The sequence below is a fragment of the Heliangelus exortis genome, chromosome 3 (assembly GCF_036169615.1).
Source record: "Heliangelus exortis chromosome 3, bHelExo1.hap1, whole genome shotgun sequence".
In the NCBI taxonomy this organism is placed as follows: domain Eukaryota; kingdom Metazoa; phylum Chordata; class Aves; order Apodiformes; family Trochilidae; genus Heliangelus; species Heliangelus exortis.
In genome coordinates this window covers 2,589,933-2,605,452 of record NC_092424.1, presented here as the reverse complement: position 1 = coordinate 2,605,452, position 15,520 = coordinate 2,589,933, and the positions used below count along the sequence as shown (strand labels likewise).

The 15,520-nt window shown below is 38.4% G+C and overlaps 1 protein-coding gene and 1 long non-coding RNA gene across 2 annotated transcripts in view; one reads left to right on the top strand and one right to left on the bottom strand.

Annotated features, from left to right (window-relative positions):
• WDR27 (WD repeat domain 27) overlaps positions 1–12,828 on the top strand; it is a 69,411-nt gene extending 56,583 nt beyond the window's left edge. Inside the window, exon 24 of the mRNA XM_071742465.1 lies at positions 12,086–12,828. Coding sequence (XP_071598566.1) covers positions 12,086–12,133 — 48 coding nt within the window. The 3' untranslated portion in view covers positions 12,134–12,828. The remainder of the gene's footprint in view (positions 1–12,085) is intronic.
• LOC139795482 (uncharacterized) overlaps positions 1–15,037 on the bottom strand; it is a 53,093-nt gene extending 38,056 nt beyond the window's left edge. Inside the window, exon 1 of the long non-coding RNA XR_011725505.1 lies at positions 14,986–15,037. This is a non-coding gene — a long non-coding RNA (uncharacterized lncRNA). The remainder of the gene's footprint in view (positions 1–14,985) is intronic.
• Positions 15,038–15,520: the final 483 nt, after the last annotated feature.

Genomic DNA, 15,520 nt, shown 5'->3' with positions numbered 1-15,520 from the left:
TTTATATAATAAATATATAAAACTACATTTAAAAATATAATATATAATATTTAATATTATATATAATTTTATAATAATATTATAAGTGATATTATGATATTATATATATTCTATATTATATATATATTCTATATATTATATATATTATGAGGAGAGACTGAGAGAGTTGGGGTTATTCAGTCTGGAGAGGAGAAGGCTCCCAGGAGACCTCATTGTGGCCTTCCAGGGGCTGAAGGGGCTACAGGAAAGCTGGGGAGGGACTTTTGAGGCTGTCAGGTAGGGATAGGACATGGGGGAATGGATTCCAGCTGGAGGAGGGGAGATTGAGGTTGGATGTGAGGAAGAAGTTCTTCCCCATGAGGGTGGTGAGACCCTGGCACAGGTTGCCCAGAGAGGTGGTGGAAGCCCCATCCATCCCTGGAAGTTTTTAAGGCCAGGCTGGATGGGGCTTGGAGCAACCTGGGCTGTGGGAGGTGTCCCTGCCCATGCAGGGGTTGGACCTGGATGAGCTTTAAGGTCCCTTCCAACCCAAGAGGGCTTGGGCTTAAGCTCTGCCAGGGGAGGGTTAGGTTGGATATTAGGAAGAAATTCTTTCCAGAGAGGGTGCTCAGACATTGGAATGGGCTGCCCAGGGAGGGGGTGGATTCTCCATCCCTGGAGGTTTTTAAGAAGAGCCTGGATGTGGCACTCAGTGCCATGGGCTGGGAACCACGGGGGGAGTGGATCAAGGGTTGGAGTTGATGATCCCAGAGCTCCTTTCCAACCCAAATGATTCTGGGATTCTGACAGGACTGATGGGGGAATGGAGTCCAGCTGGAGGAGGGGAGATTGAGGTTGGATGTGAGGAAGAAGTTCTTCCCCATGAGGGTGGAGAGACCCTGGCACAGGTTGCCCAGAGAGGTGGTGGAAGCCCCATCCATCCCTGGAAGTTTTTAAGGTCAGGCTGGATGGGGCTTGGAGCAACCTGGGCTGTGGGAGGTGTCCCTGCCCATGCAGGGGTTGGACCTGGGTGAGCTTGAAGGTCCCTTCCAACCTTTCTACAATTCTAGGCCTTAGCTGTGTAGGTGCTGATGAAGATTTCATCCTCACTTTATTCCCACCAGCCTTAAGCTGTGCAGTATCCAGCCAGGCTGGGACAGTTCAGCTCTTTTATTCCTGCTCTGCAGATGAACCAATCCCTCTGAGCAGCCTCACTGACTCACTGGAAGGTGATGCCAAAGTCCCAACAGGTTTCATTGCCTCTCACTTCACACTCCTACAGCTGCCCAGAGCTCTTCCAAACCCTGGCAAAGTGTTGCTTTGCTTCTCTGTTGACTCAAGGCTACTCCATGGTCCACTTCCCAGGCTGGGCATGTCCTCCATTTCATGCCTTGGAGTTCCTTGTTTTTATTTCAGTTGGAATATAAATAGCAGACTTCTCCTGACAAGACTTTGGGTTGTTTTAAACCTTGGGTATAAATTTCAGGGGTGCATCCCAGCTTCACCCTCCCCTGCTGAGCTGCTCCATGCAAATAAATGTTTTTCTATGTGACTTTTGAGGTGTAGGACACTGAGGGGGTTTGTTACTTGTCTTGCCACACTGAAACTCCTCATTTGGCTGCACAAATGGTGCACTTAGGAAAAACACATTTGAAGCAAGCCATTAATCTAATTTCTATTTTTCTTTTGAGAGCTAAGAAATTCCAGGAAGCTAACTCCAGTGTTCAGAGTTCTGAAGTATTTTGTGAGTGTATAACACATTATAATAAAAATAACAAATAATAAGAAGTTTATTTTTGTTGTTGTTCCAAACTGCAATATGGCATTGCATTTTTTCCTGTAGAATATTTACAGTTTTGAAGAGTTAACAGAAAGTGGTAGATACTCAGTAGTCTGAAAATTAAAATATTAATAAAAATATTAATAATTTTGTGTGTTCACCATGTCACTTGCTGGCTATATAGCATTTTTGCTATATAATAATTTTGTGTGTTCACCATGTCACTCACTGGCTATATAGCATTTTTGCTATATAATAATTTTGTGTGTTCACCATGTCACTCACTGGCTATATAGCATTTTTGCCATGGTGAATATTAGGGTCTTTCTTATTTTATGGGATCCTTCTCTTTAAATTGGACTTATTGGTGGATAAGGAATGGATTGAGTGGTCACAGAGTTGGGGTCAAAATCTTTGTCAGGGAACCAACCTTAGAGGTGTCTGAAGGGGCTCCAGGAGAGCTGGGAGGGATTTTTTCCAAGGGCCTGGAATGCTAGGACAAGGGGGAATGGCTTCCAACTGGAAGAGAGGAGATTAAGGTTAGATATTAGGAAAAAATTCTTTACTATGAGGATCTATGAGGTGATCTTTAAGGTCTCTTCCAATCCAAAGCATTCTTTGATCATTGCAGTTAAAAGCACATTTAGGAATCTGCACACTTGCTAAATGAAGATAGAATTCATCAAAATAGGATTTTTTTTAAATTTTATGTTGCATTTTTGGCATAGATATTTTATTTGACAGTCACATAAATGGTATTGTAATTTTCTCAGGACTATAGGATAATCAATGAATTATTAATAGTAATAAAATTAGAGCAGAAAAGGGAAATATAATTCAGGTGTCATGACCTGCACTTAGTAACAGGGCAAGATTACAAAGAAAAAAAAAATATATAAACCCTCCTCTCATTTTAGACAGCAAGAGGAGACTTGAATAAACACTTCTATTTAAGTATAACTAAAATTTACAATGTGGATTTAAAAGATTTAAAGATGAATCTGCACAAGATTTCGATCTTATTTGTTTAAATTTAATTTCATCAAAACACAGGATCAAAGATTTTTTTCATACTCTGTATTATATGATTGTTTGTATTATATGATGTAACCAAGACTTTATTTGTAAGTACAAGAAAACAATACTTTCAAAAACAGCTTAACCTATATGACAAATGTAAATTATCCCTCTTTCTTACTTGTGGTATCTTCAGTGGTTTCCCAAATTTTTTACTCTAATCCCTTCACAGCAGCCTTGGGTGGTGGGAAAATCTTCCTTTCCCTGTTTTTAAATTGGGTAATAAAAGCACTAAGAATCTGGGGTTTTTTTTGCCCTTAATCATGAAGATTTGGTCTCCTGATGGCACCCAAGACCAGCCTGAGTACTCAGAGCAGTATTAAAAAAAGGGAATTTAGGTCTATTTCCTAAGCTAAGTTTAGCTCAGGCTTGAAGACTCAGGAGCTGGTGGCAGAGAGGGTTCCATGGGGGTGATTCTGGAGGATGGAACTGCTTTTTCTTGCTGTTCCAAAGGAAGAGCTGTGTGTGGTCCCAGAAAATTCCAATTGTTTCCTGCTCCTGCTTCCTGGCAGAGCCAAACCCATCAGCAATGCAGTGCCCAGGCTGGCAAACTGGTTTTATCCTTTTTTTTTTTTTTTTTTATCCACTGGTTGCCAGGAAGGCATCAGGACCTCTGCTTTCCCAGGATAGCAGAGGTGGGAATAATTCCTGGAAGCTTGGCATCCTGGTGGGAAGGATTCTCATCCTGTTTGGGAATCATTACTTTGAGATGTCTGGAGGTTTTTTTTTTTTAAGCTCAAGGAGCAACTGAACTCTGTCAGAAAAGCCTGAAGTGGCCTTTGGTGATTTTATATAAAGAATATTTGGAGGAAACAAGACTGAGCTACAGTTTTTCTCTTCACTGGATGGGAGATGCTCTATTTTGTCCCTAAAACTGTGCATCAAAATGCTCCTTGTAATTACCCAGCTGTGGGGTTTTCTTCCTCGAAACAGAAGCCTGTATAGAAAAAGTTAGAATAATCACCAAAAAATTGGCAAAAATATAATGAATGTTTTCTTCTCCTCAAAATGTAGTGGTCATGGGTGGGAATTTCATGCCATGGGGCTGATCCTGCCATAGAATCTGTGTTGTAGCTATGTTGTAGCTGTGTTGTAGCTGTGTTGTAGCTGTGTTGTAGCTGTGTTGTAGCTGTGTTTTAACTGTGTTGTAGCTGTGTTGTAGCTGTGTTGTAGCTGTGCTTTAGCTGTGTTGTAGCTGTTTGTATCTGTGTTGTATCTGTGTTGTAGCTGTGTTGTAGCTGTGTTGTAGCTGTGTTGTAGCTGTGTTTTAACTGTGTTGTAGCTGTGTTGTAGCTGTGTTTGTTTTAGCTGTGTTGTAGCTGTGTTGTAGCTGTGTTGTAGCTGTGTTGTAGCTGTGTTGTAGCTGTGTTGTAGCTGTGTTGTGGCTGTGTTGTGGCTGTGTTGTAGCTGTGTTTTAACTGTGTTTTAACTGTGTTTTAACTGTGTTGTAGCTGTGTTGTAGCTGTGTTGTAGCTGTGTTGTACCTGTGTTGTAGCTGTGTTGTAGCTGTGTTTTAGCTGTGTTTTAGCTGTGTTTTAGCTGTGTTTTAGCTGTGTTTTAGCTGTGTTGTAGCTGTGTTGTAGCTGTGTTGTAGCTGTGTTGTAGCTGTGTTGTAGCTGTGTTGTAGCTGTGTTGTACCTGTGTTGTACCTGTGTTGTAGCTGTGTTTTAGCTGTGTTTTAGCTGTGTTTTAGCTGTGTTGTAGCTGTGTTTTAGCTGTGTTTTAGCTGTGTTGTAGCTGTGTTGTAGCTGTGTTGTAGCTTCCTACACCATCCCTACTCATCATCCTTTCTTTGGGAGGTGGGCTTGCCAATTTTCCAGGCAGTAAACCTCTCTGATTTAGGGCTTATCCCTGCTTTGGGTTCCAGGTGACAGTAGCCCACGACTCTTTTAGGCTGTGGGGACTTTAAAACCACATTTCATGGCTCTTAATGAGGGACCTGGACTCTCCTGTGTGTTCAATGTGTTACTAAGTAGTGGGAAGAGTTTCTTCCTGCAGTGAAGTCTCATTAAATTTTATGTTTTCTGACTGCCAGCAGCTCTGCTTCATTATCCATGGAAAACACATTTGGCTTCTCCTTTCCTTCAGGGTTTGTCTGAGGAATTATATTCAGTAGTTGCTTCCAGGAGTATTTTGGACACAGGGAAATCTCCCTGGGCCTTCACTTGCTCTCTTCAGGAAAGTGATAGTAGAATACTGCTAGTTCAATGATTTTTTAATGAAATTCCATTTCCACAGCTTTGATGAGGAAGGTACAAGTCTGGAGTTCCTGTGTAATGTTAGATTTTAATCTCAGGTTGAACTTTGCTTCATATATAATCCTCTGGAAGCTGCAAATACACATTTTCTTCTTTTCTACCATTTTAGGCCAGAGGAAGAGACATCTCCTTTTCTTTTTTTTCTTTTTTTTTTTTTTTTTTTCTTTTTTCTTTTTAATTTAATCACTGTGCTTTCACTTTAATAGATTTGGGAAGGCACCTATTGGTGTGCCTAAAGGTCACTGGTAACTCTTAAGAGGCTTTAGTAAATTTAAATTATATAAAAAGATCATGCTGTATTTAGCAGGGGCAGGGCAGAGCTGAGGTTGTAGATAATTTCTATTAATTTAATGTGCTTTAAAAATTACATAGATAGTATTTTTAGTTATCATTATTTTAGTTATTATTAGTTATTTTTATTATTATTTGTATTTGAAAAGACTTACTAAGTCTCAGTAAACTTTCTGGTAGGTGATAGAAGAAGATTACCAGCTAATTGCTCTTTATTTTCTTTATTTAAATTGTTAACCCAGAAGCAAACTAAAACCTGGCAAAATTATGCTGCCTCCTTGAATTTTGGTAACTGCTAAATGTTTTAGTGATACATCTGCTTTTACACCCCTTTCTTTTTGACAACTGTTATTATTTTGAGAGAATGTTGGTTTTCTGTGAATAAGAAATCTTTGCATCTTTGAAAATCTTTCAGACTCTTTTAAACTGTGATGAAACTTTGACCTCTATGTGTAGGTAGCTTGCAGAAATACATCCAGTTCAGTTACTTTCAGTTGGGTCTGGAATTCCAAGGCACAAATGATTTCACTGTGTGAGCAGTAAACACCTACTTAAAAAAAAAAAAAAAAAAAAAAAAAAGAAAAGCAAAAAAAGGAAAAAAAAGATACTCTGTCTTACAACTTTTGTAAGACTCAGACTTCATACCAGGAGGAGAAATTCTGTGAATATAAAATGGGGATAGAAAGAACACTGCCCAAGATGAACCATAATGAAAATGTCCATATATTCTTATATTTTGTTTTGGAAATATTGAATGCAAGAAGTCATAGAACTACTTTCATCTAGAAATTTTACCTTTAAAAAAGTTTATTCCAGGAAGTTAGTATTTTGCTGGTTGTCTCTCACATTACATCCTGATGAAGTGACTCTTTCAAATCCAGAAGTTGTATCAGAATGTCAGGGGGGGTGAGAAGAAATAAGGGAAAACCAAGATATTCTGTGTAAACATGTTCAGTCACTTGAGTGGGGAACAATAAAAAAGATGTGAGCCCCTTAAATTCTGATGCATGGTTTAGTTTTAGGAAGAAAAATCCTTCCCTCTGGTGTCTTCAGGATAATGAAGGGTCTAAAACAACAGCTTTAGAGGGGGTTGCTTGTGTGGCTGAGTTTGCACAAAAGAATTTTGGGGTTTAGTGTGTTTTGCAGTGAGCTAATGTCCAGATTTTGAGGTGGAATTTGAAATTATACACCTGAGCAGAATGCTAATAAAAAGCTCAGTTTTTCTCATTACTGAGGGAAGAGAGACAGGCTTGGGATGAGAGTGATGTCATGCAGATGTTAGCAGCCTCCCAGATTACAGCAGCCTTTTGAAGAATGCAGGAGATTACATTTCAGTTCCCTCAAACCCATCATTAGGAAAAATGATCTGGAAACCATTCCTGAGACTTTGTCCAGCCACATAGGTTCTAAGTGTATTTTTGCAGACTTTCAAAAAATCGCTATTGTAAGGTTATAGCAAAAGTGTTTTCTACATTAAAAAATAGTTTATTAGAAGTTTTCCTACCACTAATTATATGTTTGCAGCCTTTTCAATGCCACTGAGTTTTTCTGTCATGCACCCAAGAGTCTGACTAACCTTGGCATCCTTCTTCCTCATGTAATAGTTTGAATTTAATTATGTTCTCTCCTTCACTGCACTCTGTTTTTTATCATATGGGTTCTTTTAGATCCTTTTTCAAGCAGGGTCCCCTCCAGCAGGTTTCTCAGGACCATCTCCTGACAACTTTTGGGTAGCACCAAGGATGGAGCCTCCACTGAGCATCTGAGAGCATTAGGGCTGGTGCCACTCCACTGCCACAGTGACAATATTCTCATATTAATATATAATATAATTTAAACACACAAATGCCCCCCATTCCAAACGGAATAGGTAGGAAGTAGGTGTGGAGGGGAGGCTGAAAAACTCTGCAGCCAGCCAGCAGCTGTGGGATTTGTACAAAGCTGGGTCTGAACCCAAGCCAGGGAACCACAGGGAGAGGAGGGAGCTGAATGGAGCTGTGACATGTTGTCCAATTTGGAATATGTGGAACTCGTAGTAGGATTCTTAGTCCAGCCATGAGACTTTTTAAAAGGATTCCATAGAAACAGCAATCGTGGAAAAATCTTAAAAACTCTTTCCCAGCTTCCAGCCCAATAATCAGATGAATGGGGACCTGGAACAGACTTCACATTGGAGGTGCAGAGACAGAAACCCTGTTAGTTACACACTGGATCTTTTTAATCCATGAAACAGATCAGTATTTCTCAATCTAGAATATCCTTTTTATTCCATGTCTTACACCTTCTTTGTGAGGTTTTTTTGGTTCATCTGGCACCAGGTGACAGGGAAGCAGCTGCTGTGCTCATCACTCAGTGGAACTGGAAGTTCTCTTCCTAGCATCACTTTCTCTTATATGATATCTGCTCCCTGATAGCATCACAAAACAGGATAGTCCTTGTCTAGGAAATCCTGCTGTTTGAAATAGGTATCCATGGAATGAATGTTAAATAAAACATTTAGAACCTAAAAATAAAATAAAATAAAACAAATCCCAGACCGATCCCAAGATTCAGCCCATAAACAAATATTTTCAGGAAAATTTTCCAGGCCAATCCTGACTAAAGTGAGGGTCCCACTGTTTGGTTCAGAGTAAGGCACTGGACCTTTGGAAAAGACAGAAATTAAGGCACATCCTCAGTATCATCAGTTCTCTGGCAAGCAGCTCCCTGCTCACAGTGATGCTCCTGGGGATTCCATCCTGATGCAGAACTTTCCTTGTGCCACTTTATACAGAGCTGAGGTGACCACCTAGGGAATAAATTCCATGGACAAATTTTGTGCTAGATTTATTTGCAACTGAGCTGTAACTGACTGTGGTAGTCAAAAAAAAGGGAATTTGGAGTGCCAACATGGAAAGCAGTATGTGAGCCTGTTCCCAAGATTGTTCCTACAACTGAAAAGATTTTTGTGGAGTTTTCCTAATTCCACATCTCAATCTCCTCAAGTTTTTTTTAAGCAAAGATGATGCTTTGTGAGCCTCTTTTTGGGACCAGAAAACAGATGTAGGTGTTGATATGAACACCTAAAGCAGACCTGGTGATCTGTGGTGGTGGCATTAACCACAACCCCCTGGAGATTAATTCCAGCTTTTTGTAGTGCCTGGGGACTTTCCTTTCAGTTCCAGTGGGAGAAATCTTCAGCCAAGGAATATGGGCAGCCCTCAGCTTTTTATCAGAAAGCAAAGAACTGACTCAGGGCCTGAACTTTCAAAGGGAATCTCAGCTCTGGATGCTCACAGGCTGTTTGCACACCAAAAACTCTGAGCAAACAGCCTGGCTCCAGGTTGGGTTATTCTACCAGTGGAAAAATTTAATTTTTCTACTTTTTTCATATACATGAGCCAGCCAGATGAGGTTTTTTTTTTAATTCCATAACACCCTGAGGCAAACCAGCTGTATTTTATACTGTTGTGTGCTCTTACATGTTAATTTATGTTTATTTATGAAGACATAAGAACAGTAACATGGCACTCTTGTTTTAACACAGCTTTCCAAACCTTTGTGGGTTCAATAAGAAAGGCTCCAAGGTGTTCTTTATCTTTATTTTAAAGGCAGAGACTTTGTACCCTATAAATGATCTATATGATCTATATGATCTAAATGATCTATATGATCTATAAAGAAAGGCATATATATCCCCCTCCTCCTTGCTTTATATGGCTGATATATATTGGTTTTTTACACTTCAGAGCTTTTATCAGTTGATTTGTGTCCTTGCAGAGAAACAACTGGATTTTTGTTTTATTTCTTTTTCTTTTTCTGGTCAGCCTGTGTATTGTGACTATTATATTTTCTCTTGTTTCTTATTACAAAATGGTTCTAAACTTTGGCTTCTAGTACCACTCCTTCCTGCACTTCTTGGCTCTCTTTTAGCTTCCTTTTTTTTTTTTTTTCACTTAGTTCATCCTGTAATCTCACACCTATTACCCCAGTATTGCTGTTGGGGATTTTTGATTTTTACACCATACAAACACTTTCCCAACCATTTTCACCATCCACCCCCCCTCTATTTCATTCAAAGAATAGTTTGAATAATGTAAACTAAAAATAGTCAACCCCTAAAAATTATATTCCCATCTGGTCTGGTGAAATACACTGGATTTTTGGCAAGGTGATATTTTTTCTATGCCTCTAGTGGGGTTTGTCAGGATTTTTATCTCTATTTGCATATCATGCATATTTGTGTGTTTCTACTAATTAAAAGAAAGGAAATTCATATTTTATGCTTGCAGTTTGAAACTGGTTGGGAGTTGTTTCTTCAGAAATTCAGCATGTCTGGAAGCTTACATCAGGCACACATAAGCTTGCTGGAAGAAATATTAAAAATATATATTTTCTATATTAATTTCTACACAAAGCCAACTCTTTAACCCTTTGTGTCTGTGGCTTAGAAAGTTTTTTTTTTTTTTTTTTTAAATATATCCCTATGGAAACATATTTTCCACCCCTACAAGCTAATCCTAAAATGAAGTTGTCCTGTGTTATGAAAGGAAATTCAGCAGGCAATGCCTTGAAATTCTTTCTCTTCCTCAACTGAGAGGCTTCCAACCTCCCATGTCACTTTTTTAGCTTTATTGCAGTAAATTTTTATGTCTTCTGCAGCCCACCAAGTAGAGGAGAACTCTGTTCAAGAGCTTGTTCTCTGCTCATTCTGGCATCAGATGTCACAGATGCCTTGTAAACCTTGAAGCTTCTGTAAAAAGCTCTAAAATGCAAAAAAAAAAAAAACCCTCCATCTTCATAAAGGTCTTTTATTCACTATTAATTTATCCATCAATAAGAAAAATGGTCCAAGCTCTCATACGCCCTCTGATATTTCATAATGTTCTGGTGTTCCTCCCATAGGAAACTTTTACATTGGTTTCAAATTATTCACAGAGCTGGTGCCAGAATGTGAATATATAACAGTAAGAATTATTTTCTTTTAATTTGGAGTTGTATATCGACTACTACAGCGATTTCAAAAATAATTTAAAACCCAATTTTGGAGCAGCATGTTGGGGAGCTGAGGGTTTGAATTAAGTTACATGATTGCACTTTTTGGAAATGTAATATTGGCATAAGCTAAATAATATTTTTTTTCTTTAAAATCTTATTTAATTTTCACTGGAAAACTCAGCTGTTTTAAATATAGCTGCATCTATTCCTTATTCATCAATTCTGAGAGCTCTTAAGGTTAATAATTCTGGAATTTCCAGGTGTTGATATTGATATTTGATATTGATACAGATTGCAATCAGCTTTGTGCTATTCCTGGATTATCCCTGTACTATTAACAAACATTTTTGTATTGTCTGAAATTTAATTCTGTTATTCTGGGTGTTCTGCACTGATCCTCAGTCACTCAGTCTGTCCCAACAGAATCCAGCTCTGATTTCTGAGGATAAATCTGTTCTTTTCTGGTAGGATATTTCTAATAATAATAAAAGCATTTTCTGTTTTTCCCACAAGATAAGTTTAAGATGAGGAAGGATACATTAGTTAGATATTTTATAGATATAGCAGCTTTCCAATCATAGGTTTAGAAGTAGATAAGGAGGTAACACAAGTCTTTGGAAAGCTGAAATAGTCTTGGATAGCTGTAAAAAATACAGCTGGAGGATTTAGATTGGACAGTTCTGGGTAGTTTGAGATTTTAGATCATGTGAGAGTAAGAAAGAAGAAAACATGAGCACAGAAGTCACTGGTTTAGGAGGTAACAGTTGTGAGAGCTTAAAAGAATTCATCCTTGGAGATGTTGAAGGAGGGAATACAAAGCCAAGGAGATAATTTATTGACCACAGAGCCACTTTATCCAAAGAAAGAAAACAAATGAGTCAACAAGGCAAAAAAGGAACAGATCAAGAATAATGAGGATGAGAAAATTTAACCAGAGGATGAAATCCATTTTTGGTTCCAGCTCTTCAGATTTTTGTCCCTGATATAAATAATTCTGATTTTTGATGTGGAAGGAGTAAACACCTTGAGTAAAAATTGCAATTTGTACATCATAACTTTCTGAGCTACAGGAGGTTTTCAAACAGGTTTCAAACTTCTTGCTTGTGGCAGTAATTACAAAAAACAGCATTTACTCTTATTTTATCATAAAGCTTTTGTGCAACTGGTAGAAAAAGGCAAATGCAGTTGGAGGTTCTTATGTTTTCAGGGCTTTGCCTCTTCATGAAGGTTTGCAGCCTTTTTTCAACACAGTTTTAGAAAGGAAATTCTTATCCTACATTTAACACCAATAAAAATCAGAAAGCTGCATTTGTTGTTATGCCTGATTTAAATCATAGGATTTTCCAGCTTCAGTTATTCCAGCTCTTTCTTATTTCTTCCACCCTCCCTTCTTGAGTCATCCCTGGTGAAGCCTGTTTGACTTTCTGTGTGGTTTAAACACATGCTTTGGTTTTCCAGACAGTCAGTGTGTTTGCAGATGTTGACACAAATTTGAAAATAGATGGAAAAGAAAAATCTAAGTAAAATGGAATTTTCAGATTAGCTTGGTCGGGGAGGGTTTAAGTCGTTCTTTTTTTTTTGAAACCAATCCTGGCCCTCTTCACATAGAAGTAGTTTAAATGTCTTCTTAATGATCTTCATTCAGTCTCTTGCCCTAAAGCAAAACTTCTCCCACTGGAAAGATCTTTACTGAAGCCAGATGTTCTTTTCTTTTGAACTGCAGCTCACCACAGCCACCTTGGATGGCAAACTCCAGTTGTTCCTACCCTGACATTTGCCAACCTGTGGAGCTTTGGCCCTGGTGCTCTGAGAGTAATGATTTGCTGAGAGAAAGGAGACTGGTAACTGGCCATAGGTTAACAGCAAAAAAATTCCCTTTTCAACCCTTGTTTTCTTCTAACTTTATTTTCTGCTTGTTCCTCGAGCTGTTCTCCAAGTTTTTCCATTGTACGATCTGTTACCTTGATTGGAAAAATAAGGGCAAAAGATCAAGAAAAACAAGAGTTTTCTCCTTCTGTCTGGCCAATCTCCACAGAAGGGGCTTTCAGAGGGCTTCTTAGGTGCTTGGACCACTCTACTCTAGATTGAAAATGGTGTTAAAATAATAGCTGGTCCATTTCTTGAAGCCAGATCTGCCTGTGACCAAATATTTACATTGATCTGAAAGAGAGAATTGTCTCATTCTGAAATGCCATGAGAGTCCTTCTGTTCCACTCCTTTAGGGTTACTGGAGTCTGCATGGATGGTGTTTGAAGGCAGAATTTCATTGCTTTACCCTTTTATACTAAATTCTGCAATTTTCTTAGAGAAAATGTGGGAAAGATCTCATCTTGTTGTTCCAGTCTGATATTAAAACAACTTTAAGTGTAAAGAAACCATTTATGTTAACAACTCTAAATATTTTCAGAAGTGTTTAAGTAATATAAAAATAAAGTGATGGGGAAAAAATTAATTTCTCTTATTCTTCCTAGTTTACTGGTCTTGATGTTAAAAAAGATTTGTTAAACAACTGTTTTATTTCTTTTAAAGCTTGGCTTTCTAAGTGTTCATTGACTCTAGGCAGCAGTAAAGAGTGTATGACTGGTGGAAGGAAAGAGAATTTTTTTCTTGTCTTGCAAAATTGTGCTGCTATTTCAGTTACATTTGCCAGAACAGAACCACTAAACTATATTAATCAGATTACTTAAAATTAGAAAAAAAAAAAAGGTTCAATTGTATCTCACCACCACTTTGACATCAGTTGATCTGGGCAGGTCACTTTCAGTGCTGTAAAGAATGAGATATTTAACAGGCATCCCCAGTTTATACAGAAAATGTTTGGTATAAGAGAATCAAGGTACTTTATAAGTATCAAGTATCAAATCAGATGATCCCAGGTATCAGCTGTACCCAATCCTCATCAATTCTCAGCAAGATTGGATTTTTTTTATCTCCACTGCCCTGCATGCTCTGGACTCCCCACCACTATTCAAATAATAATTAAAAAAACCAACTTCCCATAGCTGTATTTGCAAGGAATGTGTTCCTGAGGCTTGGCTTGCATCTTGCTCAGTAGTGACCAACTCTTTGGAGCCTTTGAAACACCTATTGAGGAGGTGTGAGCTGTAATTAATATTATTATGATGCTTTTTTGCAGTGCCCCATTATAAATAACATTTTTCAGGCTCAAGGCAGAGGACACACTCAGGAAAACTCTGAATCTTTGCTGCAAGCATGGAGGTTATCCCAGTCCCCAAGGACTGAAGTAAAAGGGAAAGATTTTAATTTTCTTTTTCTCTCCCACCTTCCAGGACTGATGTCAGTCCTCAGCCAGCCACTGTGTGTCCCCAAAACCCCTCTTCAGAGTTTGGTCTCTGCAGGAGAAGCTTTTTTTCCAAATCTAATGAATTACCTCTCTTTCCTTAAAGTAAGACTCAAGTGTCTGGTACTTTCTGGTTGCTTTCATCAAGGATTTGGCTGGACAGAAAAGCCTTTTTTGGGGAATTTGGGCCATGAGCACAGTTACATCAAACCATGCTGAGCAGAGGCTTTCATCTGGTCAGGACTTGGAGATGTGCAGCTCCCTCTATCCCAAGAATTTATTAATTCCTTTTGCCTTCAGGGTCTGGGAGAGAATCTTCCCTTCCACCAGACACCTGAACTGCTCAAATGGAAATTCACTACAATTTTTTTTTTTTTTTTGTACGTTCAATTAAAATTTAGAAAAAAAGAAAAAATTTAAAAAGAGAGGGTTTTTTTCCCCCTGGGCTCCTCAGAAAGTCTTGAATGCTTGTGGTTTTGCGACTGGAAAACTTTAGTTGTCCCACTTCAAGTCTGGGAAAGTGAATTTCTTGAAAGCAGGTTTTCTCATGGTAACCAGGAGGAAAAAAGGATTCATGGATGGTGCTGCCATCTTCTATTTAAGGTTTTCATAAGCAGTTGGTTTTCCTTCTGAAATCTGTCTGGTAGGACACAGGAGGTTGTGCTTAATTACTGAAAAATTACAGTTATAAAAGATTATGCTTCAACATTATGCTGTGTCTACATGAGCACTATACATTTAGTGTTAAACAGAGAAATCTAACTGTATATTTCCAGGTTTTGGCAAAAGGACAAAACTATTTGAACTGAGAGAGTGCCAAAAGCAGATAGGAAAAGTGGGCAGATAGTGTGTCTCAGCTGTAAAAAATTGAGACAGCTCTAAGTGTAAATATTTAACAGGTCATTATGAGGAATTTGGAATATGCTTTCAGACAGCTTTTGGAAAAATAAAGTGTATATATCCCAGATACCTTATGAAAATTAGAAGTTTGGCTTTGAAGGAGGATGTGGCAATATGGGAGGAAAAGAGCTGTCAGAATAGAATAATTTCATTACTTATTTGTAGTGCCAGTCCATAGCATCTGTCCTCAGCTGTCCTGTGTGCTGGGGACAGGAGTGGTCTCTCTGTGATGTTCTCTGTGCTCTTGTGTCACTTTTCCAGCTGAAAATCTTCTACCATGTTGCATAATTCCTAAGATGGGTTTACACAGGAGTTTGGGGCTGCAAAAATCAGAAAGCAGAGGGGAGGCAGCCAGCATGGTTCTGAAGTGAATCCTCTTAAAAAACTGCTTGGGGTTAAGTGGTTTGGAAAATATCAGGTACTACCTATTTTTTTTTTTTTTTTTTTTTTTTTTTTTTTTTTTTTTTTTGGTGGGGGTAAAATGAGAGGAGAGATGGAAAAGTTTGGGTTCCACTGTCAGGAGGAGGGGAAGAACAAGGCTGTGAATAAACCCTGCTTTCCCTTGGCCTTTTCCATTTCCTTAATTCACCATGAAAGGAGTTCTTTTTGGATGTATTCTTCAAGACTATATTGCTTTTCATTATAAATGATGATTGCATTTTAAATACGTATTTAAATACTCCTGGGATATCTAAACACTTATTCTTCTCTTCCTTCCAATGGTCCTTCTTTCAATCACATGCAATTAGCTTTCCAAAGTGGAGTTGGGAAATGCATTTTCACTTTTAAACAACAAAAAGATTTGTTTGTCTTATGCTATAGTGGTGCAGGAAAAAAAAAAAAAAATTGCATGAAAAAAATTCAAAAAGATGCTGGGGTGTACCTGATAATTCAAAGTGAAGTGATTCTGCTCTTCAGAAAAACAGGAGTAATTCTGTTTACTTTGTGCACATGGTG